The sequence below is a fragment of the Phoenix dactylifera genome, chromosome 14 (genome assembly GCF_009389715.1).
Source record: "Phoenix dactylifera cultivar Barhee BC4 chromosome 14, palm_55x_up_171113_PBpolish2nd_filt_p, whole genome shotgun sequence".
Classification (NCBI taxonomy): Eukaryota; Viridiplantae; Streptophyta; class Magnoliopsida; order Arecales; family Arecaceae; genus Phoenix; species Phoenix dactylifera.
Window position 1 is genome coordinate 8,458,674 of NC_052405.1, and position 25,131 is coordinate 8,483,804.

Below are 25,131 nucleotides of genomic sequence, written 5' to 3' on the forward strand. Positions count from 1 at the left end.
AAAGCCTCAAAACTATTGGCATCTCCCAAATTCTTTTATTTTATTTGTTTTAAATAGTTTTGAACAGCTCTTGATGTTCTCTAAGAATTCTGCAAAAATGATTATAATCCATGGAAATTCAGATCTCTTCTAATATTGTATAGTAAAAAATGTTTTCTTTTTCAATTACAAACAGATAAATTTCATCCTCTTGTAGTAAGCCAAGAATATCTGTAGCTGAAAGAAAAACCAAACAGGACCAAGTGCCACAAAGAAGATTAAAGATTCAGTCCAAATCCAGGATTGCACTGCTTTTCAGCAATTGGCTAGAAAAACTGAGTAACAATTTATTTATTCAATTAATTATTTCCCCAGTGCAGGAGTAATAGACAAATGCTGGAATTCTGAACTCTAGAAACTGTTGCTTGCTGCCTATGTCTCCAACTTGAGCGAATTATTGAAGGTTATCATCATCAATGGGAGGATATGTTGTGTTTGGCAATCTTTGCCCATTCACAAATGATCTGAAGAGGCGGAGGGCTCTGGCTGGCTGTGCATAGGGTACCATATGAGCAGCACCTCTCACAGTAGCAAACGTCAATAGGTTTCCATACTCCGTTGACCAGCCACCAGCCTTAAGAAAAAGAAATCACATAAAAGAATTCCATAATAGATAAGTTAAATGGCTGAACTTTGATACTAGATGGTCTAATGATATAGAGTGAGAAATGAGTGGAGGTGTCGTAAAATTAGGCAGATTAGGATGAGTAACCTGTAGTGGAGATTAGGAATTGAATACAGAGTGCTAAAGATATGATATAACAAAGTTACAAAGATTTACATCGATATGGCCATGCGGATTCCTTAACAAATAATCTCATATTCATAGTTGATTCAGCATATGCACCCACTAAAAACATTTGAATATTACGATGGTAACTTATTGGAGATTTGCACGTAAACATGAAGTGGATCCATTATATTTTGGAATAAGCATAAACCTGAAGTGCATCCGCTATAGTCGAGAATGGAATAATTGGTGTGAATAGTGTGAAGTGGATAGAGTGCAGTGCAGTTGGTGTCATGGCTCAGCTAGATATTGGATACATATATCTAACTGCCATTGTTATGGAAGCATAACTGGGAGGCCAAACAAGCGCCCAGATTACAACTCACTGGTCTGTGAAGGGACATGAATCTAAAGTAGTAGTTAGTTTACCTGGCCTTTGTAGAACCAAGCACCATAGGGGAGTGTAACTCCAAATTTTAGATCATGGGCGAGTTCTCGCACAAGCGTTCGGCTGCCTAAGAATGGCACTACAGAATCTTGGTCACCACTGTAATACAAGAGAAACGGTCAATTTTCATGATATGAAAACGAAACCGCTAATCTCAGTATGATCTCAAGAACAATTGGTAGATATACTAATGTTCAGAGGGAGGAAAATCTTACCTAAAAATCCATACCGGTATCTGATGCTTAATTATTCTCTTAAGCAAGGGAAGAATGTTGATATTGGGATCTGTGCCACTGTAATTCAGAACACTGACATATACAAATGAAAGCATTGACAACATCAGCTTTTCATTCAAGCTTTACAGTCTAAAAATGTGCTATACATGTAAAATAAATGACGAGGAGGAGGAAAATTAGTTGAAATGGTTTCAAGTGATGGAAGGGACATATGATAAAAGAAATTTTCTTCAACTCAGTGGTTAAAATAATAAGCCTGATTGGACAGAGCTCCTGTAGATGAAGAATGCTACTGAAAAATACAAAGAGATGTCTTAGGCTCTCAGCCACTCTTTATTTGCATGTGGACCAATCTCTTAAATTTCAGATTTCTTGGACCAGGAAGCAAATTATTGACATAATATTTTTGAAGAAAAACTTTTTAACCAAAGAAATTAAAATCCAAATACTGCGGTGGGTGATTTCGAAAATGTTGATGTTTAATGCGAAGAGTTGTGGAGTAAACTCCTGTTCATAACAAGCAACAAGGAAACCAAAACTTAAATTATTTCCAGTAGGTTTGCCTTTGCCTTAGAAACCCTAGGTCAAAATTCTAAAACTAAAGTAGTATGTATGGTACAGACCTTATAGGATAACAAGATCCTTACAGGGTAACAGTCAAATTTATAATGTTCCTCTGTCACATGTTATAGCAAACATTCTAATACATTAAGTAATAATATTATTGATATAAGTTACCAATACATGCATATGACCACACCACTGCAAATGCAAGCTTCAAAATTTCTTGAGGTGCAAAGGATTTAAAATTGTGGAAATATTGAGGGCACTGCTCAAAATTTTATTAAATTCTTATATATTTTAGAGTTCAGTATGCTTGTAACATATGGCTATAATATAGGTTTAAGATGAACACTGTTCCTCAGTTGTAGCATAGCACTTTTATTTTTTTCCCTGAAAATAGTTCAACTGTGAGGTTATGCCCTTTCTTTCTGTAAGAATTGACAAGTCTGAATGATGTCCTCCTTGCCTATATGAATGCAAAACAAGGCAAGGAGAATATCATATCACCTATGGCTTTTGAATTTAGGCTGGCAGAAGTAATCATCATTGGCTTCCATCTTTGAGCCACAAGTTGCATATCAAAAGAGCTAATTCTAATTACTTAGGATATGATTCAGAATGCTTACTCACTGCACATGCTCCAACTATAAGGCAACTTAGTCCTGTTGGCATGAAGAGCATGCTGAACTTCTGGAAGGTTGAAGTAGAAATGTCTTTCGTAAGTCATGCATACATCCACCCCCATACTTATCCTAGTAGCCTGCCATTATGAGACTTGAAAGAGAGAATTAACAAAGAAAGTGACCCATGTATAAAAATCATATATAAAAAGGAAAAAAGATTAAAGACAGCCCCTGAATATCATATGCATAGAGTATCTGGATTTTAGGTTAAATTGAAGGACATACATATTTTCGTAATCTTAACTCCTGCTCTACAATTGCTGGGTAGCAGACGTCAATGAGCACGTCATAATTGTTTATGTATTCTCCAACAACGTCATTTGCCTTTGCAAGAGCATCATTGCAAGATTCACTCATATTGTGGGGGCTCACGAAGGTATAATCTTCAAAATCACATTCATTCATAATGACGAGGCCTATCTCATCAGAGATCATACCGTGTGACCAGAAAAACTCATAAGTCGCTGGAGCATCCCTATCTAGCTTGAGAAGTGGATTCCCAATCTATTTGAGCAGTAAAAACAATGATACAAGTAATGGATTACTAAGAAGTGGCGAAAATGTTTTCAACTACTTACTGCAATCATGTACTGAGTTCGGAATAAATAAAAAAAGAAAACTTTATCAGGAAAAGCCATCTTACAGCGACTCCTTTGATCTTGAACTTGAAACCAGTTGAATGCTTGTTATGATTTAGAAGTACATTGGCCAGCTGTGGTATGTAGTGCCCTGAATCCAGTTGTATGATGTCAATAAGTTGATAGCAAAGATGAAGGAAAGATGTTTACTGAAGCAAATGTTACTACATGTTGACCTGCATAGCTTTCTCCAGTTAGAAATAAGTCCCTGGACTTGAACTCAGGAAACTTGTCATACCACCGCAGCAGGAATACATGCAAGTCATTAGCTTTCATCATCAACAGATGAACATGCAGTCAGTACATAATACACAATGACCTATAAGGGTATGTGAAATCTTATAATAATAGATGATGATGATGATGATGAAGGGGCAAAAAAGAATTTGAAAATATTTCACAGAATCTAGCCTTAAAAGCCACTTCTCAATTCATTAAAATATGTGAGATGCATGGAGGCTTTTAAACGTACCAGCTGACTCATCTCCACAAGTGTAATCAGAAGTTCTATTTGAGTAAGACCATCCAACACCAGCAGGAGATTCAACAAAGAGAAGATTTGATGCTATGGATATAAAGAAAAAATGAAGTCAAGAAAGTTTTGTAGCTGTAGATGGATTAGACTGAGTAGTTTAAAAATGAAGCTACAGTAAGCTATATGTATTATACAAGGATTCAATCAAGTTCTAGAAAGTTTCATTATATTAAATAGTAATCTACGTATTTCCATTTGGTTTAGAAGAAGTTGGAACCTTTATTCCAAGACATTTTGTTCCTTCGAAGGCCCCGACCATCGCCCCTAGGGAAAAATGGACCCAGTTCAGTGAATGCCCCACCTCCAATTGAAGAACAACCTGGGCCTGAAAATTAATCCATCATTAATCTCTGTATCTTGATTATTAATTAAATGAAATTCTCTAGTGAAAACCATGCTCTGAGGAATGATATGTTCAACCTGTATCCCCATGAAGGCTTTAAAACAAAAGAGAAGGAAAAAAATCATCATGAAATATTCTAGGATTGCATCTCAATAGTGGCGTCAAAAAGACTCGCGAAACTGTGAGTCTACACGCTAACTAAGCATAATTCACTCTCCATTCAAAATTTAGTGGGGATCCAAAATTTTTGAACCAGGCTCACAAATTTAAGGTGGATCATGAAACACCTCTATTAAATATATTGAAAGATGCAAATATTTGATGTCAAGAAATACAAACTTTTAAATCACTTATAATTCCTGTATGCTCCATTCAGTGATGATCATGTGGCCTACACCAAAATAAATCTTTGAGACTAAACTTACAGTTCTTGGAATCTCTTTGATCTTACCAAATCTTCAACTCTCAGGATACCATAAGAGGAGACAAAATTGCAAAGTGTTTGATCAAAATTTTGTTATGCTGTCTGATAGTTCAAAAATGATCAGCTCCTCCAGAGAAAGCAAAAAAGAAAAGAAACAAATCTAACCCCAAGCAAAGAAGGTTTTTACTCCCTTAGCAAATCAATCAATTAGCTGCACATCTGAAAAAAAATGTATTAGCTATGCAGTAGAAAAATCTTATGTATGTTTCCTTGAAAAAAAATATCTTAAATATGTTCTATTTCAATATTGTCATGGAGGTATATGAAATTTGTCATTCCAGGACCATTGATATAGCATGTACCAACCTATACATTTCAATAATGATGCCAACTATGTACATAATACACCAAATCAATAAATTAGGTGCACATGTAAAAGAATAATAGCCATGCAGTGAACAAACTTGCAAGTAATAAAACACTGGAGCCCATATAGATTCTGAGTGACAACTAGATTTTGAGTTGGCTTATTTTCAAATAAATAAATAAAATGCTAGGTTCTAGGAATGGGTAAATATAATGTGGTTTCATTAGAAAACTCACTAAAATTGTAAATCTTCACTGGTTACAAGCTAAATAAATTAATAAATTATTTGTCTTCTATAATGGAAGAATTGGAATTCATCATTTCAAGCTCTGGAAGCAACATTTACAACACAAGATAACTGACAAACTGGGTTGCAGCTTGTTCAATCCAAAATATAATTAAACCAAATTTACAGGCAAAGGAAAACCTTTTGACAGCTTTCTATTGCAAAAGAGTGATATATCTATGCAATCCCATTAGTATGTAAATATATCTCACACCCATACCGCCCATCCCCCCCTCCCAAGAAGAAAAAGAAAAAAAAGAAAGGAAACGAAAAAACACCAACGGGAAAAGAAAGAAAAAGGAAAGGAAACAAAAAACAGCCTGATACTAACCTATAAGTAATTAAAGATTCTTTCTAAAGAAACCATAAGCAATCACAGTAGTAAGCACTACGTTGAAGGAAAGGAGGAACTTGAAACATTCATAAGAAGATTCTAGCAGTAATAACAAAATAAATGGAGGGGGGAAAGGATAAAAGGACTTAATACTCATCAGGAAGCCCATAAAGACATTGGATAACATGAGGGGTGAAACCAAACAAAAGAGACAAGAGAAAATAGTAATCATGAGATGTTCCGAACCTTTATATTAACACTTAAGCCAACCAACAAGAAATCATGTACAGATACTTCCAATACTAAACACGAGTAGAATATTTATAACCAACCACAGACATTGGAATTATGAATATGCATAAAACAACCTTCTTATAATAATAATAAAAAAAGGGCTGCTTTGCTTGAAACTTATACAGAACTATCTTACAAAATACCAAATCAAACCTCAGAAAAAAAATTCTCATGGATCCAATAACCATGTTCACTAAAGAAAGGTAAGAGCAAAAAAATAAAATTTGTGGCCTTCAACAGAATCGGCAAATTGAAACAACAAATAACACCTTCAGTAAAACTGCAGTATCATCAACAACAACAAAGTCATCACAAGAGAAAGCAAATAATACGAAAAAAGGAGCAACTTTGATAACAGAGAAGGCCACCAAACACAAACCTCCATTGAGCCAGAGGGTGAGGGGCTTCTTGTCGGCATTGCCGTCGGCCTCTGCGAAGTAGTAGAAGAGACTCCTCCCTGCCTTCTCATCCACATCCACATACCCTGCATACTGCCTGAACCCCACCTTCGGCTGCCGTGGTAGCCCCACCACCAAGTCCTCCTCCGGATACCCCTGTACTCCTCTCCCCATCATCGCCACCACAACCGCCGCCGCTAGAAGCCACCATCTCCACCACTCCATCTCCCGGTTCCCAGAGATATCAACACCAAGGCGCCTCCCTTTTCTCTTCTCCCCTCTCCCTTTCCCTCCTTCCGACTCCTCTCTGCGAGCATACAGAGGGAGAGAGAACAGGGGAGGGAAGAGAGAAAGGGATGGGATAAGTCTAAACTGAATGGAATTCAAATAGTTTAAGAGTTCAGTTAAGATGCACACGTGAAATCTGGGGCGGTGCGGCCCAAAGGTGGCGTTTTTAAAACCGTTCAAAGGCTCCTTCCATGCTATGTTTGGGAAAAATTTGAAGGTGGGTGGTTTCATCCAAAGAGGATATAGGAAAGGGGAGGAGGAAACAAAGAGCCGTTAGATAAAAATTAGGGAGGGTCCTCACCACCTTTTGCCACGTGGCACGGCCGCCCTGCTAAAGTTATAGGGAAGGAGGCTCACGGGGTTGGCTCTATGCGCGATGGGTGGTGTTGCGAATGATGACATAGACCAAAAGGCTTTTCGAAGTTATTCTCCTTTTGGTGATGTAAACTAAGGATTTTGGAAGGTTATCCTTGTTTATAGCTGCATGCTTCATTCTAAGGGTAGGATAGGTGATATCCATCATAAAATATTTAGTCAATTCAGGCGGTCTATTGAGCCAAATTTTCTTATTGATCTTGGCTCTCAGGATTATTTTTTCACTTGTTGGTGCAATAATCATGGTGAGAATAGGTGTGTTTGGTAGGCTATACTCGAGGAGCATCCTTCACAAAAATAGGTTTCTTTATCTATTGGCCTTTTCGGTTTTTAAAATGATGGTAGATATTCTGTTTTCTGATTTTATTGGATGTATTCGTACTCATCAGATATGAGTCACCCGCCCTAACTAAAAAAAGAAAAAAAAAGAAAAGAAAAGAAAAGAAAAGAAGGGACTGATATGTAATGGAACAGTAAGTCAACAAAATTGACGAGGGAATTGGGAGGGATTAATTCGCTGGCTTTTGATGGGTTGGAGGTTGGCAGGGGGTCACATGGAAGGAATCGGAAGAAGATAGGGAGGAGCTTTGCCCAACACAGCAGGATTTTGGGACCACAGGGCAAGTTGGTGAGGAAGTCCAAGCACTACGCTGCACTTTGATTGACAAGGGACCACTTGAGACATGATCTGGTGCTTAAATTAGGACCATTAGGTAGTTGCATTCAATGGTGACTCTACCTAGCTCAAAAAATTATGATGACAACTTTAGATGGTCATAGTGGGGGCACCTTCAGATTCTTTGCTATCAATTCACTATTAGATATATGAAATAAGCACCACAGCATGATACAATGCAGTGAGAGCTTGTGATACTTCCAACATTGAATGGGTTCCAGGAGACTGACCTTAGGTTATCATATTAGGTGAGTACTATAGTAATAATATGAGTGAAGAAAATGCTAGGTCATATGGAGCAGAATTCTAGGGATGATACATAAAAATCGTTGTATTTTGTGATATTTTGTTTTGTTAAATTGAGAAGTTATGATGTTTTCTCGACATTTTGGTGTTTGGTTGTTCAAAAGAATCTTATAAAATCTCTTAAATTAGAGAGCTAGAAAATTTCACTTTCGCAAAAGTTTTTCAGTTACTTGAATTTTCCCTCTGTATTATCTTTAGCTTTCTATTTTTAAGCTTTGTTTTAACAACCAAACTACCAAGGAGAATCTGAAAATACAAAATCTAAAACTTTTGAATTATGAAAATGGATAATGTTATCTAAAAGGATAATATAATAATTTAAAATTTATTTAGTTATTTATTTTGGAGAGAAAGGTAGGAAAATCCACTTGTACTATGATTACTTAGGTTTTGATTTTTAGATATCCACCATCTAAGAATGAAACCTAGAATAACTAGTTGCTAAGTAGAGGGATGTGATTCCAAGAGCAAAATTCCATTCACTTGGAATTTAAACTTCAAATAGTAAGAATATCGTATATCATTAAATGGATTTTTCATCAACTTCGCACAGTTATTGATAATTTTTTTGTTTATAAGTTAGTAAATGACAAAGTACAGCCCATATTTCAAGATATCATTATTCATATCTGTTGAGAAAATAACATATGACATTTTGATATCAATTATAACCTCAATTTATACAAGCTTAGATGAAAACCATGCTGTTAGATAGAGCTTGCCTTAGGTGGAAATTAACTGATATTCATAGATTATTTATAAAAAAGCATCGTATTGATGGAAACTACATGTTTAAAACCATCATTTTTTTTCACAATTATGACGAGTCCAATCAAATTCAAACATCTTGCATAAAACACCCAGGATTGTGGATAGTGATACAACAAACTATGATGAGTATGTTACAGTAAACATGCTTTCCTATCACACCTCAAGATGCATGGAATATAAAGCATACTACATACATCACGAGTTGCACATCACCAAAAGCAACATGTCGTTGTTGCTTCAAAAAAAAGGGCAATATGTCGCGAATGTGGTTGATCCATCATCCAACAATTTCACCTAACCTTCTCTTGAACAAATGATTTGTCAAAATATTCAACCCTGCCACAACTACACAACAAGTGTCACAAATTACACAAGGAACAACATTTTGCCCATTGTTCACCACGGTTCACACCACATGGTGCATGAAATAGGCATCCTATGGCCATAGCAAATCACAAGGTGCAAGTTCACAAAGGGTCAATGCATGCAAATCTTCAAGCGGAAAATTGGGTCCTCTCTTCGTACCAAATTTTAATGTCATTATTCCAATCTCAAACTTTTCGTATTAATTTTGTCTGGAGATGTCAATGGGATGAATTGGGTGCGGTTAGTAAAAAAATTAAAACTGAATTCAAAATCTACCACCGTTTTCTGTAACTGAAACTGAAACTGAACTGGCAATTTTAATGTCATTTTATTTTTTATTAATTTCAAATTTTTCACATATAAATAACTAAATTAAACATATCACCAATAATTTTCATAATATAAATTAAAGATTTGTCAATGCGTGGAATAGAGGATGGTCTAGCTTATTTCATGAAATTCTTAATTTGAATTTATATTAAATACAAAGGATATTAAGGGTATTAACTATCGGGTATTTTCTATTTCGGGTCCGGTTTAGTGTTTGGGCAATTCATCAAAGCTGAAACCAGAACCGAATCCGAATGGTTTTTAATTTTTAAAACCATCACCGAAACCATCCCTATTTAATTTTGGTTAAAACCGCCCTATTCAGTTTAGGGATACATAAAATATTCAGATAACTGATTCCGTTGATATCCCTAATTTTCCCCCCACTCTATCCAAATATTAAACCAAGCTTTCTTTTGCCAGTCCACCCTAACCCAACTTGAGAGTATATGTTTGGGCCCATGGCTGGGATATCAGACCCATTTATGGAGCAAATGAGTACCATGGATAAGGTCGGGTATGAGCCCGGGCCTACCACCAAGCCGCTCGTAGCCACAAGCAGAGGTGCCACAGCCTTCGGCGGAGGAAGGATTGATTCAGGAATCTATCAGTGCTGGCTGATGGATATTGTCGGAGCTGGCATTGTTCATTGGGTCCTCATGGAGGTCAATCTAAAATATTCTGGTCAAGATCTGTTTTGGATTTATCGCCAGAATGACCTGTACCAAGCTGGGCCTATGGCTTTACTCCAATAAGTTGGGGGTGCTTTCTAAGCAAGTTGTCAAAAGTTTAGCAATGTGATGAGCTTAATTAATGAGAGGTTGAGTAGGAAATTATAGTTTGTTCTTCATGTGCATGGGTTGCTCAAGTTCCAAAATTTCTAATCTATAGTCCACTTGCAAAGATGGATGAACCCCCCCCCCCCCCCCCCCCCCCCCCTTCCTTTTCTTTTTTTTTAACAACCTTGGGCAGCTGAATTACCTCTTCAATGTACATTAGTTATGGGAAGACATTGCAGTGCTATAACAAGAGGGAGCTAATAGAAACCTCATACATTGGAAGGCAGGTCTCAATTGAATGCATTTGAGAACATCCTTCATGTACATGGGTAGGCAAGGGAAAGCTATTAACATGTAAAGTAACCCCACAGATAATCTCCCCTCTCTCTCTCTCTCTTTAATGGAACATATCCCCCTCTTTTTTTCCCAAAGTGATCCTAAATCAAATACATATGAAGCATACACGTTAGGAAAGGTTTTGTATGGTTTATTTAAATCAATATTCTTGTGCGGTTCAATTGGCAAGTAGGCAAATGTTGTTGTTTAAGAAATGTCCAGGACTGAAATCCTTGCAGCAGCATCCCACTGTGTTTCTCTAAAGAAATGGAATCAATTGAAATTGTTGGATAGCATAAGTATTGAAAGTACAACAAGAAAAAACATAAATCAGTTGGAGTTTTGACGTAGAAAAAAAAAATTAATGTTAAAAAATAAATGTACCAGTTTTATCTCCTAAATTTTAGATGGTTTAAAAATTTAAAAACTCTTATCCTTTTTCTCAAACGCTTCTTTTAGAAGGGTCGCAACTTTTCCGGAAAAAAGCGTTGGTTCTAATTGCCGTAGGGATGCGATGTTTCTGAAACATCACACTTTAGAAACACCGTATCTTCAGAAATACCGCACCGTATCGTCACCGGATAGAGTCTATAAATAGGCTCTAGTCTAGGAAAAACTCAATCTATACTACTACTTCTCTGCTTCCTAAGTAAAACAGAAAATTCTTCTCTCCTTTTTCTTTTTCTCTTCTTCCAAACCTTTTTCAAGTTTTCCCTTACAGCTGGGCAACTGAAGTCTCCCTAGCATTCGTGCATATTAGGGAAGGATTGGGCTGAGCTAGATTGTTGTACTTTGGAAAAGAGATTGTCACAAATATGCACATTGGGGGCGAATCACGTTCTTAAGGTAGTATATATAACACGCCTTGATCCAGGCAAGCTCTTTTATTTTAATAGATTATTCTTTTATAATACCTTTATAAAATAAAGATATAGCAATTTTCAGGCAAAATACTATTTTTTCAACAAAATCAAGGTTTAGCACTATAAATACAATCAACAAATACCCTTCCACTTACATTTGGATAGACAATTTGCTAGCCCATCAAAGAGTTGTTACAAAATTTGGTGATCTGTGTTTTTCTTGAAAAATAGAATTTCTTAATTTTCTTACAATTTTCCACTTTTCATAGTTCTAAATAACAATCTAGTTCACTTGATTGGGAAGATCTTATCTAGATTTGTGACCAGATTGTGTCCTCAAGGCGAAAGAAGGATTCACCCTTCCTTCGTGCGAATCCACCGTTGGATCATCAGCTGCTTGCTTTGATATCCATTTTAACATATAAATGATAGAGTTTGAAATGCTTTCAGATGTGTGCGATAGGTGATCCAATGGTGGTTTCTAGCAAAAGATACAACCCATCCCTTTAGATTTTGCATCAATTTATTCTCCATTGGCTGAACTCCTCATGCAACGTCATTGTCTTCATCTATGGTTCTCCAACATCATTATCTCCAATGGTTGAATTTTCCAAACACTTGTCATATGTGCCAAGGAAAGACCAAGTTTGGTGGTTCAACCACTTGGTGATCATGAAACAACCCTAAAGCACACCACCACTTCATCCACCTCTCAACGTTTTCATGGATAGTAAAATCAAAGCCTTACAAATTTACTTTATTCTACTTTAAATATACTTTGTTTTTTTCTTTTAAAAAAAAGCAAAAGCCAAGATACCATATCAAAACACAATGATAGCAAATTCCGCAAGTTGGAATCATATCTCAACAATCCAAATATGATCGAACCAGATGCAAGGACTCAAGTGGTGTCTGCAACCACCATTCTCTTTGCTTTCTGCTTGATGGCCTTCCCTTTCCTGCCTGTTTGTATACTGGCATAACTCCAAGTCAAAGGAAATAAGTTGAAGGACACCATCATTTTCTTGAGGTGAGGTTGTCTCATGTCAGCATCAATACTGGCATACTTCACATAGATCGGCGCAGGTCTTTGAATCCTTCAAGCTCTTCCGGAGCATGGATAACCCTCTCCACACCATGAAAAGACACCTTAGAAGCATAAGGTTTGAATTAGCTTCAAGTTATTGACACTATCCTATAAGATTTTCTTTGATAATTAGCAAGACCACAAACTGATAGGAAGGAAATGCTGTTCCAATGAATACAACCTTGTATTATAACAGCTTAACAATGACTAAATAAAATACCTCAAGTAAATTGTTCTTTGGTACACTTCCAGCAGGCTTAGCTTCATCCAAGCATGACTGGTAAGCAGTCGAAAAGGCCTCAATATCATTCATACTTGGAGAACAGTATCTATAAAAAAGGTGGTTGATTAGAAGAATTTTTCAGCAAAATAACAAGTAGTCAGCAGCCATATCAAGCAGAAGATAAGCTTAGATTGATGCCACATTCCTAAGCAATTTTGATTAGCATAGAAAGGCCAAACTTATTGTACTATAAATCTGATAGTGTAATAAGGCATTCCATAATTTAAATATGGCAGAAGAGCACTGTATAGCAAAGAACACAGTGAATAAAGTTCCATTAATTTTCTAAATAAATCCAATTAAAGGGCCCTACTCTCCAACAAAGACAATTATTTGTCATATCACAGTTCTGGGGCATAGAATATCCCAACTTTATCATTATATTCTTGCATATTTCTGAACTAATTTTCCTGACTACTTCATTAAATCAAAACGTATGCAGTATGTAATCTTCAAATTTCCCACTTTAGGATCTACGAATGGGAAGAAAAGGCTGCGGATGGTTTGAAATGAACTATTGCCTTGTTAATAAAAAACAACATACTAATAGTTCCTCAAAATTCTACAATAAAATCGGGAAAAGATTCTGCACGATGGATCGAGGATATACTTCATAGCTTTTTACATCGTTTAGTTGTGAATGTGGCTAAATTGTGCTTAACAACAATGTAAATTAGCCAGCCCGTCAGGATCTTATAAATGCTTCTTCAATATTATGCTCTATTGAGGAACCACCCTGCGTGTAAGATGCAAACATTCTTGGTTGTTTTCACAAACAGACTTATCTTTAATGCTAGGTACACTATCACCTCCACACCTTGTTTAAATATGATTACATATGGACACAGCTGCTATTTTCCTCTTTAAAAGTAAGTGGTTTGCATTTTGGATAGTTGCTATACCTTTTTGCAAAATAGTTCAGTCTCCATTTATAGATCTGAGTCCATATCAAACCATTGTTAAGTGCTTCTCTTTGAGAAAAACCACACAAGTAAATATTGACATCTTTAGGTCAGATCATTTGGAGGGAATACCTCACAAGCGATCTCCATCATTACTTGTAGACTGTAACTTGGGACCAGATATTCTACCCAACAGAACAGGCTTGGAAGTTCAGATTGTGGTCCACTCACTTCTCCAAGATATCTAGCTAGATTTCCATATGTCTGATGAAATTCTCCTGGACTCCAATAACAACTGTCATATACAGCTATAAGTCTTATATCAGAAGTTTCTGTTGAATCGCATTGCAAACCTGATGAGTGGTCTATATGCTTCAATACTCCATGACGAAGAACCAAGATCATGACATGACACATCCAAGGGCAAAGAGAATTAGGAATTCCTTAGATTTAATTTTAGTAGTCAATTTTCTGTATTTATCTTTTACTTCTAATTATTTTTAGTTTTTAGTGGGTTTATCAAATTCTGAGAATATAAGATCCCAAGCTTCATTATATAGTTTAAAAAGTTATCGCAGCAATGCTGTTCATGGTATGGTTCATGCTACAATAACCACAAACAGCAATCATGCCTTATTAGAGACAATTATAGGATTTTAAAAGAGAGTTGAATGGCTTCTGTTTTATTTAAAAAAAGGACCCTAGGGTTTGACAACAGGGATTAGATGATTTATTAATGAAGAAAGGAATGAGTCCTTTGGTTTCTCATGTAGTGTGTCTACGCAGTGGAGGTGTGAGGCCTTCAAACCCTAGGTGTGCTTTCTAAGTCCCGAAATGAAACTGTACCATCTTTTATCTTTTCTTTTATTCCTTTCATGATGATCTGTGTTTTCTTTTAGTTCCTTACTTCATTCACATCTATTTCTGTTTTCCCTAGTTTGCTATGGATCCCAAATCGCTTTTCTTGATACCTAAACAGCCATCATCCAGTCATAAATTTACTAAATATATCAGTTGTTTAACAGCTCCTTTCAAGCCCTTTCTCTCTTTGTTCTACATCTTAGTTCATCACTTAAACAATATTGTAGATCCTGAGTCTAGATCCTATTTAATCAACCCTTCTTTTCTATAGAAAACTTACCTTGCTAGTTCATGGAAAACTTGATTTGATTTCTTATGGATAGCAAGGCAGTGTATCTATTCCTAAGCACCTCCAAACCTCCTTGTTCCCTATTTGAGCCTTAGTTTCACATTCCTTAGATTCATCTCAGCATCCACAATCATTTTGGCATCAAAATTCCTATTGTCAACATTCAATTTTAATTACATCTCAGGTATGAACCCAATTTCCCAGCAACATATATGTTTAGACACCATGCTCAACCCAGAGCCTCGCTTCCATAGACACTATAGAAGTCCACAGAACTGTCTTATAAGACCTTTTGTTTTCAAGTACTGAGAAAAGAAGATTAAGGTACATGCTTCGTAGCAAAACTGGCCATTGATGGTTCAATTAGCGACAACAATACATGAATATGTTACTAAGAAGAGAGATGGCGCAGTAATAGTTTTGATCTCCCTAATAGTCACTACTTCAATTGGTATCTCCATTGATCCATACACTTAACAAACATTGCAGAAGCTACTTTATTAGTGGGTGAAATGCTTATAGATAAATACTGGAAAGCTTCTCAATGTGCAAAAATGGTCGATTTTGCACTTGTTTTAAAAGCATATAATTTTTAAGTCACCGTAAAATGACACTGAGACCTCTTCTGTAATAAGTAATTCCTTTGTCCCACCATGTACCAACAAGAGAGATACTGTCTCCTCCAGCTCCAGTTCCTACCTTCAGAAGATCCAAATTGATTAGAAGAACATTGCGCCTCCTGAAAATTTATAGAATGTGTGCTTGTTTATGTGCACTTTCATAGACAAGAAGCTTAAATAAAGATTTGCAGCATCCTCTTCAAAGTCGTCTTGAAAGTCCTGGTCATCATCCATTACACACAGTTGAACAAACAGTCAGGCAAATTTTAGGCAGATGGTCCCAAAAAGTGGCTATGTACCAGAGAAACACTATGCTTCTGCTTTGCAAGATGAGCTCAAATAGGACTGTTGAATCAAGAACAGATCTTAAAGATTTTCAATCAGCACAACAGTAGTAATAAGAGCTAACTAATTTAGATAGCACATCATGTTGCTCCAATAAAGTACTATTTTGCATCTCATTGACTTAAACAAGCGACTTCTGATTCTTCACTTCGTAAGGATTGTATTTTACTTACCGTTAGCTGTAGGAATGGGAAAGCAGGTCTTCAAAAAAATTAATAAAAAGTATTTAGGAAGTGGGTGCTGGAACAAGTTTTTGAGGATATTTGGAGTGTCATAGCTCATGACTTATTCAAAAAGGCTAGCTCTTTGGGTTTCTTGGCTCTGCAAAAGTACCCATGATCTACTTAGTGCATGGTTGTTATGAGATTAAACACAAGCCAGCACGGGTCCTCACATACTTCCTCTGTTTAAACCCTAGTGTCCTCACCAGATTAAGGATCCAAATCTATTTCAAATCAAACCATAAATACCACAAATCCAGTCATAAACACCATAACCAGCCTATGGTCAATTCAAATGGGCTCGTGCTGCAGTCTTCCATTCTCCATAAAGACTATAGGTCGGTTCCACTCTGATATCATTTGCCACAACCCAAGACCTCATCCAAAAAAGGCTGGCTAGAAAATATTATTTAAATTTTTTGGCTTCGTATAGGTATTCAAGATCTGCTCAGTGCATAGCCGATATGGGACTAAACACACGTCCATGCAAGTCCTCACATGGAAGGGGGTATGCACTCCTAAATGAAAGATTCCTGCTACTAAAGTTTGTGCTTTCCACTTGGTGATCACTTCAGATAATAGTGAATAACTAGAAAGAGCCCCCCTCCACCCCAACCAACACAAAACAAGACAAAAAGCAAGAGATATTGGAGTAGGCAACATGTTGTAATTTAAAAATGTATTTATATCTTCACTTAACACTTGCATGTCTATGGAAAAAGGGGAAAAAAGGCTTTGTGGACCTCATTGCATATGCTTCGGATGTTTCTTTTAAAAGGAAAACCCTGGTTCATCAACAAGCAGTCTAACTTCAGGTTGTTTCTTTTAGCATATCATAAATGAACCAGGGTTAATCCTCACCTCTTTTGAAAGGGAAAAGAAAAACTAGCTTAAGATTTCCCAGATGAATAAAACTTAAATATCGGTTATTCCACTTCTCTCTAAGCCTTTTCATCCAATATTTGATTAATAACACTTACTAAGCAGGAATAATAGGAAGAAGGATTTATCAAGTTGACCCAAAATAAACAGAGAAGGAATGATAATTATAATTCGATAAACAGATAAATAAAACAATTGCCCAACAGTTGGTTTTATTATCATAAAAAGTTTACTGTTTGACTTGATAATTGATTAAGAAAATCAAAAAATACAATGCATTTGAAAAACCTAGTTCTTCAGACCTTGCACCCATCACACGGGCAAAGGAAATGGTCTTCTCTATAACCTGATCCGTTAATGAGAGAATTTCCGGCATGGCTTGATTAATTTATCAAATCATCATGCATTAACCATTAGCTTTCCCTTGAGTCTCAAACTTCAAATTCAATGCCTATTTCAATTTGACTCTCTTTTGTTTCCAATTTGACTCTTAAAGATACAAAATTAAAAAAAAAATGGTACCAAAACACAGCAAATAGAGACCTTTCATCAAACAAAGCGACATGAAACACCAGCTTCCGTGCATCCAACTAATGATAAAACTAGTACCATCTTCAAAAGAAATACAAAAGTAATATAAAATGAAAACATGTAATCATTCAGTGCTTACCATCTTAATCTTCAATAAATTCTTCTTCAACTCTTTTTCTCCTTCCTTTTCATCTCTCCTAGTTTATGTAGGAACTGCTCGAGCATAGGTGTCACTCTTCTTCGCGTGGCTTGTGAGGGAAATATTTGCAGAATAAGGTAAGGGAAAGGGTCATTTCGGGAAGGGCAGGGCATGTGGCGGGCAAGCTCCGAGCTTGGAAAAGTCCAAGGGAGTGAGCAGAGGAGAGAGTCGCTTCCTCTGAAGCACGCTTCTCCTGAACAAAATCCATTTGTCGCAGGGGCGGCGGAGCCATGCGGCGACAGGGATTAACGGCTAATATAGGCGGCAAAGAAGAGTCCCTCGTTCACCCTATCAAGATACCATGAGCTCTTAATCTTATGCGTCGCATACATCCAATACCACAAATATCGGAAGGTTCTATACACTGAATACGCTGAATCATGGGCCATTGGACGAATCATGGTCTGACCAAGTCCGACAAAACCAGTCATATGCTTTTGGAATTAGCGCACACGGCGAGGATGTGATAACAAATTCTTCCCACCACCTTTCGATCGGGATTGTTGGTTGCATTTGTCTCTGACGAGTCTGGGATCCCAATGATATGATCTAAAAGAGTCATCAAATTTAATTGACCTATTGGGCCGAATTTTTGAAAATTATAATTTGGCCATACGATATGTAATTGAGAATATTTTTGTTTGAATCGAGTAACTTTTCTAGGTGCGCCGCTCCCTAAGAAAAATCATGCTCCTAGCGATTAAGCCCATATTCCATTATTTGTATACTAAAATGAGCTGGTCTAGCCAAAAATTTTCTTTTCGAAAAAAATCGGCGAGAGAGATAGCTGGCAAAATTGATGTAAAAGTCGAAATTTACCTTCTACAAAATTTTAACTTTTTCGAGTCTTATTAGAACTAAAAAAGAAATCGGATTTGAATTGGGCAAAAACGAACATCATCATTATAAATGAAGGATATGTAACTTAATTTTTGAATTATCAAATGGAGCATCAATCATAATAAAGAAGAGGGTGTAAAACTTACTTACCCAATTTTTTTATTTTTTTAAGAGATCCAAGTTGAGCAAAAAAAAATTTATTCTGCTTGGTTGGATCATGATGCAATACCAGCCAGCTTGTGTGGATATGGGCTGCCAAGCTAGGACACATTGCGTACACTTATCCAACGAAAGAAAATACATAGATAATATGTATCGAATGCAAGTGCAGACAATGACCGGCCAAATTATATTTTATAAAGAAAAATCTTTTTAGAATTTCATTCCTCGAACGGTGTATGCTATCTTTGCTATATATGTTGCAGAAAAAAAATATTCCATTAATAATATGTCACTCTTCCCATTTTGTGAAAGTTCCTTTGCTATTCAACCTAAGACACATTCCACGAATAATATCTAGAAAGGAAATAGATATCTAGAAAGTTCACTATATTTTGGACCTAAAAAGACATGGAGGTGATGTACATAAGCCAGAAATATCAGCCCGGTCCCGGTCCATGCCCAACCCAAGCCCATTCGCATACGCATCACCATCGGCGCGACTATCGAAGCATTAATTTTTTTTTTTTTTTGCCAATGGTAGCTCAAATAGCTTTAGTGCGAGTACCGCTAGTAGAATCAAAAAAGAGAAAAAAACGTAAATATGGAGGGGTAGCTATCTCAATAGTCCACGGGACTGCACTAGAATACCAAGCAACAAAAGGGGCAACCTAGCCGCCCTATTAGCCTTCCTGAAGACATGAACTGCCTGAAAGAAATCCAAGTCTCCCACCAGTTGACGGATGTCATGCAACAACGGGTGCCCACACCCATACTAGTCCTCTCCTCGAATCCAATCAATCACGATAGAAGAGTCCCCCTCAAGATACACCCTATCCGCACCAAGCACCCGCCTCGCAAAGGTGATACCCTCCCAAGCTGCCTGAAGCTCAATCCTAATAGCAGTCATGCCCGAAGAACGTCGTCCCCTTGCTGCAATCAACCTAGATGCATGGTCCTTGATCACAAAACCAACTCCACCGTTAGCTCCATCGGCAGAGGCACTACCATCAAAATTCACCTTAAAGTAGCCGGGGGGTGGGGGCACCCAAGAGAAGAAGGCAAATCTGGACGCTGCTGCAATAGAGTGGGTGTCCCAAATTTTCCTAGCCATCCCAGATGAATCCACGGTAGTGGGTGTAGAGAGCTCTGCAACATGTCGAAGAACCCTATCCACAATCGGCCTCACATGCATCCATCTATCCTCGAATAGGTGGGCGTTCCTATCCAACCAGATATGGTAGGCTAGGTAAGCACCTTGATGCCTCGCCTTGCAATACTCGGACTCCGTAGGGAGTCCTTTAGGAAATGAAGAAAAGCCTCAGCTGACATCCCAACACGTTGCACGAGAAAGGAAGCATACCTCCAAATCTGAATAGTTCGGGCACACTCAAAGATGACATGACTGATAGACTCCTCAGCATCCGGGCAAGTCTAGCACATTGGTGAAAATCGGGCCCCTTTCCTAGCCAGCACACTTCGAGTCGGCAAGCAGCCCTAAGCCACCTTCCAAATGAATAAGGCGACAAGTAGGTGGACCCGCAACCTCCATATCCAACCTTCCTCCAACTATCGAACTGACTCTCGATCAGTCAGGGCCTGCAGGTCCCTGGCCCGCACCCTCAATCTCCCTATTGGTGCCCAAACCTATCTATCCGGCCTTGCCCCCACAGGAATGGGTAGTGCCAGGATCCTCTTAGCCATCTACGCCCCAAAAGTCTTCCGGATCACCACCTCACTCCACTTGCCCTCCTCAGGAATGAACAGGTCACACACTCTGCATCCATCCAGCCTCGCTGAATCGACAAACGTCGGCCAACGACACAATGGAAGCTTGGTCACCCAACTGTCTCTCAGCACATCAATGGACCGCCCATCGCCAATAGCCCATCTAATTGCAGGGAGCACCAACGAGCCTAGGCACATATCTCTCTCTCCAAATGAAGGAACACCCATGTCCTGCTTGGGTATCTACCATCGATGAGAGAGCCTCCTATTTGGCTCTCATGAGGGAACACCACAAACTGTCAGGCTCCAGAATGAATCTAGCTGCATGTCTCGCCGCCAATGCCTCCCACCTCGCCACCAAGGAATGCACCCCTAAGCCGCCCCGTCTGACTGGTTGACAAATTACCTCCCATGAGATCAGATGAATACCTCCTTTACCCCCACACTTGCCCCAGATTAAACTCCTAAAAAGCTGCTCAAGGGTGCGCATAGGTGCCAGCGGCAAAACTGTATCGGATAACAGGAACACCAGCATCGAGCTGAGAACCGATCGCACTAGTGTAACCCTACTCATCATAGAGAGAGTATCCACATGCCAACCCTCAAGCCTATGCTTGATACTCAGCTCCAGGGAAGAACAATCACTGCTACGGAGGTGCTGGCCAGTGATCGGGACACCCAAGTACTGCATAGTACCCTCTTGCTCACCCACTCCTAAAATCTTTCTGATGGTGGCCTTCATCTGTGGCTTGGTTCTCGGACTGAAACAAACAGCTGACTTGGATAAGTTGATTCGCTGCCCCGACGCAACACAATACTCCCATAGAATCCTCCTCAGTACCAGAGCTGCATGTTTGGATGCCCTAGCTAAAAGCAGACAATCATCAGCAAATAGAAGATGTTAGATCTGGAAGGCATCCGACACAGGCTTGTAAGCCTCCAGGACCTGAGACTCCACTGCCTGTCAAAGGGCTCTAGACAGTGCATCCGCGTAGATAATAAACAATAGAGGAGAGAGTGGGCAGCTTTCATGCAAGCTGACCGACGATTGAAAGAACTGAGTCGGCATACCATTCACCAGAATGCCAAAGGATGGGATTCTAATACAACTCATCACCCACCTAATCCAGATTTCATGAAAACCAAAACTCACCAAGAAAGCCGCAAAAAGTCCCAGCCCATCATGCTAAAGGCTCTCTCCATGTGAAGCTTGATTTTCATCAACCAATTCTTCGCCGAAGCTCTCCTAAGATCACACATAAACTCCTGGGCAATAAGGACATTGTGAATAATGCTCCGTCCACCCACAAAGACTTCCTAACTGATAATTCGAGAAAGAATGGCTCTCATCCTAGCCACCAAAACCTTCGTCGTAGCTTTATACAAGATAGTATAAAAACTAATCGATCTATAGTGACATAGCCCTGTAGCATTCTGCCTTTCCGAAATCAAAGTAACAAAGGTTCACCACCACTTCGCAGGCATCTCGGCGGTACTAAAGTAAAGTTGAATGGCCTTAGTGGCATCCTGCCTAATAAGCACCAACTTTGTTCGTAGCATCAATATAAAAAAAAAATAAAAAAATAAAAATTCCAAGTCCAATAATTAGAATCATCTGAATCTCCACCGTCCCTTTCTCGGACGGTGGCCATTGGCCACGCCCTCCTCTTCCACTGCAACACCCGTGACTCCTCTTTCCCTCTCCACTTGGAGAACAGACAACAGGAAAAGCCCCCCCACACTTCTCACACCCTCACCTGTTATAAATCCCAATTCCCGATGAAAAAGCATCCCACGTTCCGCTGTCCCCGCGTCCTCCTCCTCCTCTCCATGGCCACCCTCCTCTCCCTCCTCTTCCTCCTCGTACTCCTCCCGCCCTCCCCTTCCGCCGCCGCCGGCGCTTCCCTCTCCCAGCCGCCGTCTCAAGTCCGCCAGGCCTGCCGCGCCACCCGCTTCCCCTCCTCCTGCGAGTCCACTCTCACCAAGTCCCGCGACCTCACCCCCCTCGGCCTCACCCTCGCCTCCCTCTCCGTCTCCTCCGCCGCCCTCCCCACCGCCAGCTCCCTCGTCCAGTCCATCCTCGCCGCCTCCTCCTCCAACCTTAACCGCTCCAATGCCGCCCGCAACTGCCTCGAGCACCTCTCCCTCTCCGACCGCCGCCTCGCCGCCGCCTCCGCCGCCCTCCCCCGCGGCCGCGCTGCCGACGCCCGTGCCTGGACCAGCGCCGCGCTCCTCTACCAGTACGACTGCAACAACAGCCTCAGCTACGTCAGTGGCACCCGCCTCGTCGCCGATGCCATGGCCTTCCTCTCCTCCCTCTACGACCTCACCAGCAACGCCCTCTCCCTCATCGCCGCCCGCCAGCGCTTCGGCGACGACCTGTCCCTCTGGTCCCCGCCCCAGACCGAGCGCGACGGCTACTGGGGCGATCCCGCCGCAGCGGTGGGTCGCCGATCCGCATCCCGGATCGCCGGATTGCTCTCCGATCTGCAGACAGACGCCACCGTGTGCCGGATCGGCGACTGCAACTACCGGACGGTCCAGGACGCGGTCGCCGCCGCGCCGGACTTCGGAGCCGGCCGGTTCGTGATCCGGATCAAGACCGGAATCTACAAGGAAACCGTTCGGATACCCTTCGAGAAGACCAACGTCGTCCTCATCGGCGACGGCATAGGCGCCACCGTGATCACCGGCGCCCTCAACGTCCAGATGCCGGGCGTCTGGACCTACAACACCGCCACCGTCGGCGTCCTCGGCGACGGCTTCATGGCGCGCGACCTCACCATCGAGAACACCGCCGGCGCGGGGGCGCACCAGGCAGTGGCGCTCCGGTTGGACAGCGACCACTCCGTCCTCGACACCGTCGAGCTCCGCGGCCACCAGGATACTCTCTACGCGCGGTCCCTCCGGCAGCTGTACCGCCGCTGCCGGATCTCCGGCACCGTCGATTTCGTCTTCGGCAACGCCGCCGCCGTGTTCGACGAATGTCTCCTCGAGGTGGTGACGCGGGCGGAGGGGCCAGGGAAGTCCGGTAGCGACGCCGTGACGGCGCAGGGACGGACGGACCCGGCGCAGGCGACGGGTTTCGTGTTTCGCCGTTGCGCTGTTAACGGGAGCGAGGAGTTCTTGACAGCGTTTAGGAGGAAGCCGAAGGCGAATAGGGTTTTTCTGGGGCGGCCGTGGAAGGAGTACGCGAGGGTGGTGTTCATAGAGACTTATTTAGGGGAAGTGGTGAGTCCGGAAGGATGGCTCCGATGGAGAGGGGAGTTCGCGCTTGATACATTATTCTATGGGGAGTATGGGAGCTACGGGCCCGGCGCTAATAATACTTCTAGGGTGAAGTGGAGTTCTCAAATACCAGCAATCCATTTGGTGGTGTACTCGGTGGAGAATTTCATTCAAGGGAATGAGTGGATTCCCTCCGACCAGTAGGATGGTTGCTGATGTCTGAAGAAATGGATTTTTATTTGCATGGTTTGCTTCTTATACTCACTTTGTTGAGGACCTTAGTGGCTGTCTTAGTTTATTTGGCCAGGTGGGTCTGAGTGTGGGGTTGTGGTACGGTGGAGGTTAATTGCTGTACATAACAAATTTGTGCGGTTTTAAGAAGATTTTGTGAGCTTTCCTCATGGATGAAATACTGGTTCATCATAAGTTGAGTTTGTTCTTTTGTTATTGGATTGTTGTTCAGAATAGCAAGATTGCATGGCAGTCCTCACGATGCGGGTCCCCGTTCCCCATTTTTTGATGCTGGGATGCAGAGAAGGTTTTTCATATATAAGAGTGTAATTCTGAGGCCACATTTTATTATAAGTTGAGATGAAAAACAAAGTACATTGTATTCTTTCATATGTTAAAACTTGTAGGTCGATATTTGATGTCCTTCTTAATGGGATTTTTCATTCAACACTTGATCTCTGTGTACCCAAAATATTCACTTTGCATTAAGCCGTTGCAGAAGCGGATCGGTATTTTTCAAGAATTAGTGCATACCATGCTGGATTAGACCATGAAACTCCATTCTAAAAGGAAAAATGCGGCAGTTCCATAGGCCTGTTCCTTTTGGCACTTGCAATCGTTCAGGTTGGAAACATCCTGGAATCGATTAGTAATAACCGATGCTTTATCTTGCAATGGACCTGGCATTTTGATGGTGCACTTCAAACCTGACGATGTGCAAATTTAACCTCAAATACTGATCGGTATTATGATTTGCAATCAAATGATGCATTGAAATGCATTGGAGCACTTATACCTTGTTCGGTAGTCGAGCTATCAGATTAGTTTTGGAGTTTTGGTAACAACATGAAGGAATTAGACGCCGAAATGATTCGAGTTTGTGAGCTAATATTTAGAGAACTACGAACCATCATATTTTCCAATGACTAGCGTCAGTTTGTCTTGATTCCAGGAGCTCTCACTTGGATTTTGAAACGACCTCTCTGAGTTTGATAAGCTGAAGGTGAGCAAGAACATATTTTACATCACTGCAAGCTAGCATGGCAATCTACCTCTAATCTCCATATTTGCTAAAACATGGCAATTTAAAGAATTAAATTTCAAGTTCCGTTGTTACCTCTAATCATTGCCGACATCAATCACAAAAATCTGGTGTATAGTGAAACATGTTCGACCATGTAGACATTTTTAACTATTTTAATACTGCATGAACCCCTCCCAGTACAAAAAACTAATAGCATACCATGTGTGAAAGTGAAACTTAAGCTGATATCTTAAATCTTAAAAAAATATGTAAGAGAGTAGTCGAAGGGATA

General features: G+C 40.0%; 2 protein-coding genes and 1 long non-coding RNA gene across 3 annotated transcripts; 1 reads left to right on the forward strand and 2 right to left on the reverse strand.

Moving 5' to 3' along the window:
- Window positions 1–140: 140 nt before the first annotated feature.
- On the reverse strand, window positions 141–6,855 carry LOC103704854 (serine carboxypeptidase-like 42). The gene is made up of 10 exons (XM_008788328.4): window positions 6,301–6,855; window positions 4,091–4,198; window positions 3,811–3,903; window positions 3,515–3,607; window positions 3,344–3,429; window positions 2,926–3,204; window positions 2,644–2,777; window positions 1,433–1,525; window positions 1,199–1,316; window positions 141–613 (listed from the first exon to the last, which is right to left on the reverse strand). The coding sequence occupies exons 1-10, from the start codon at window positions 6,836–6,838 to the stop codon at window positions 434–436; spliced, it is 1,722 nt and encodes a 573-aa protein (XP_008786550.2). The 5' UTR covers window positions 6,839–6,855; the 3' UTR covers window positions 141–433.
- Window positions 6,856–15,304: 8,449 nt separating this feature from the next.
- On the reverse strand, window positions 15,305–17,933 carry LOC113462578. The gene is made up of 2 exons (XR_003385229.2): window positions 17,570–17,933; window positions 15,305–15,670 (listed from the first exon to the last, which is right to left on the reverse strand). It is a non-coding gene; the product is annotated as an uncharacterized LOC113462578 (long non-coding RNA).
- A 4,080-nt stretch (window positions 17,934–22,013) lies between these two features.
- On the forward strand, window positions 22,014–24,187 carry LOC103704846 (probable pectinesterase/pectinesterase inhibitor 51). Its single transcript, XM_008788322.4, has one exon. The coding sequence runs from the start codon at window positions 22,136–22,138 to the stop codon at window positions 23,786–23,788; it is 1,653 nt and encodes a 550-aa protein (XP_008786544.1). The 5' UTR covers window positions 22,014–22,135; the 3' UTR covers window positions 23,789–24,187.
- The last annotated feature ends 944 nt before the right edge of the window (window positions 24,188–25,131 follow it).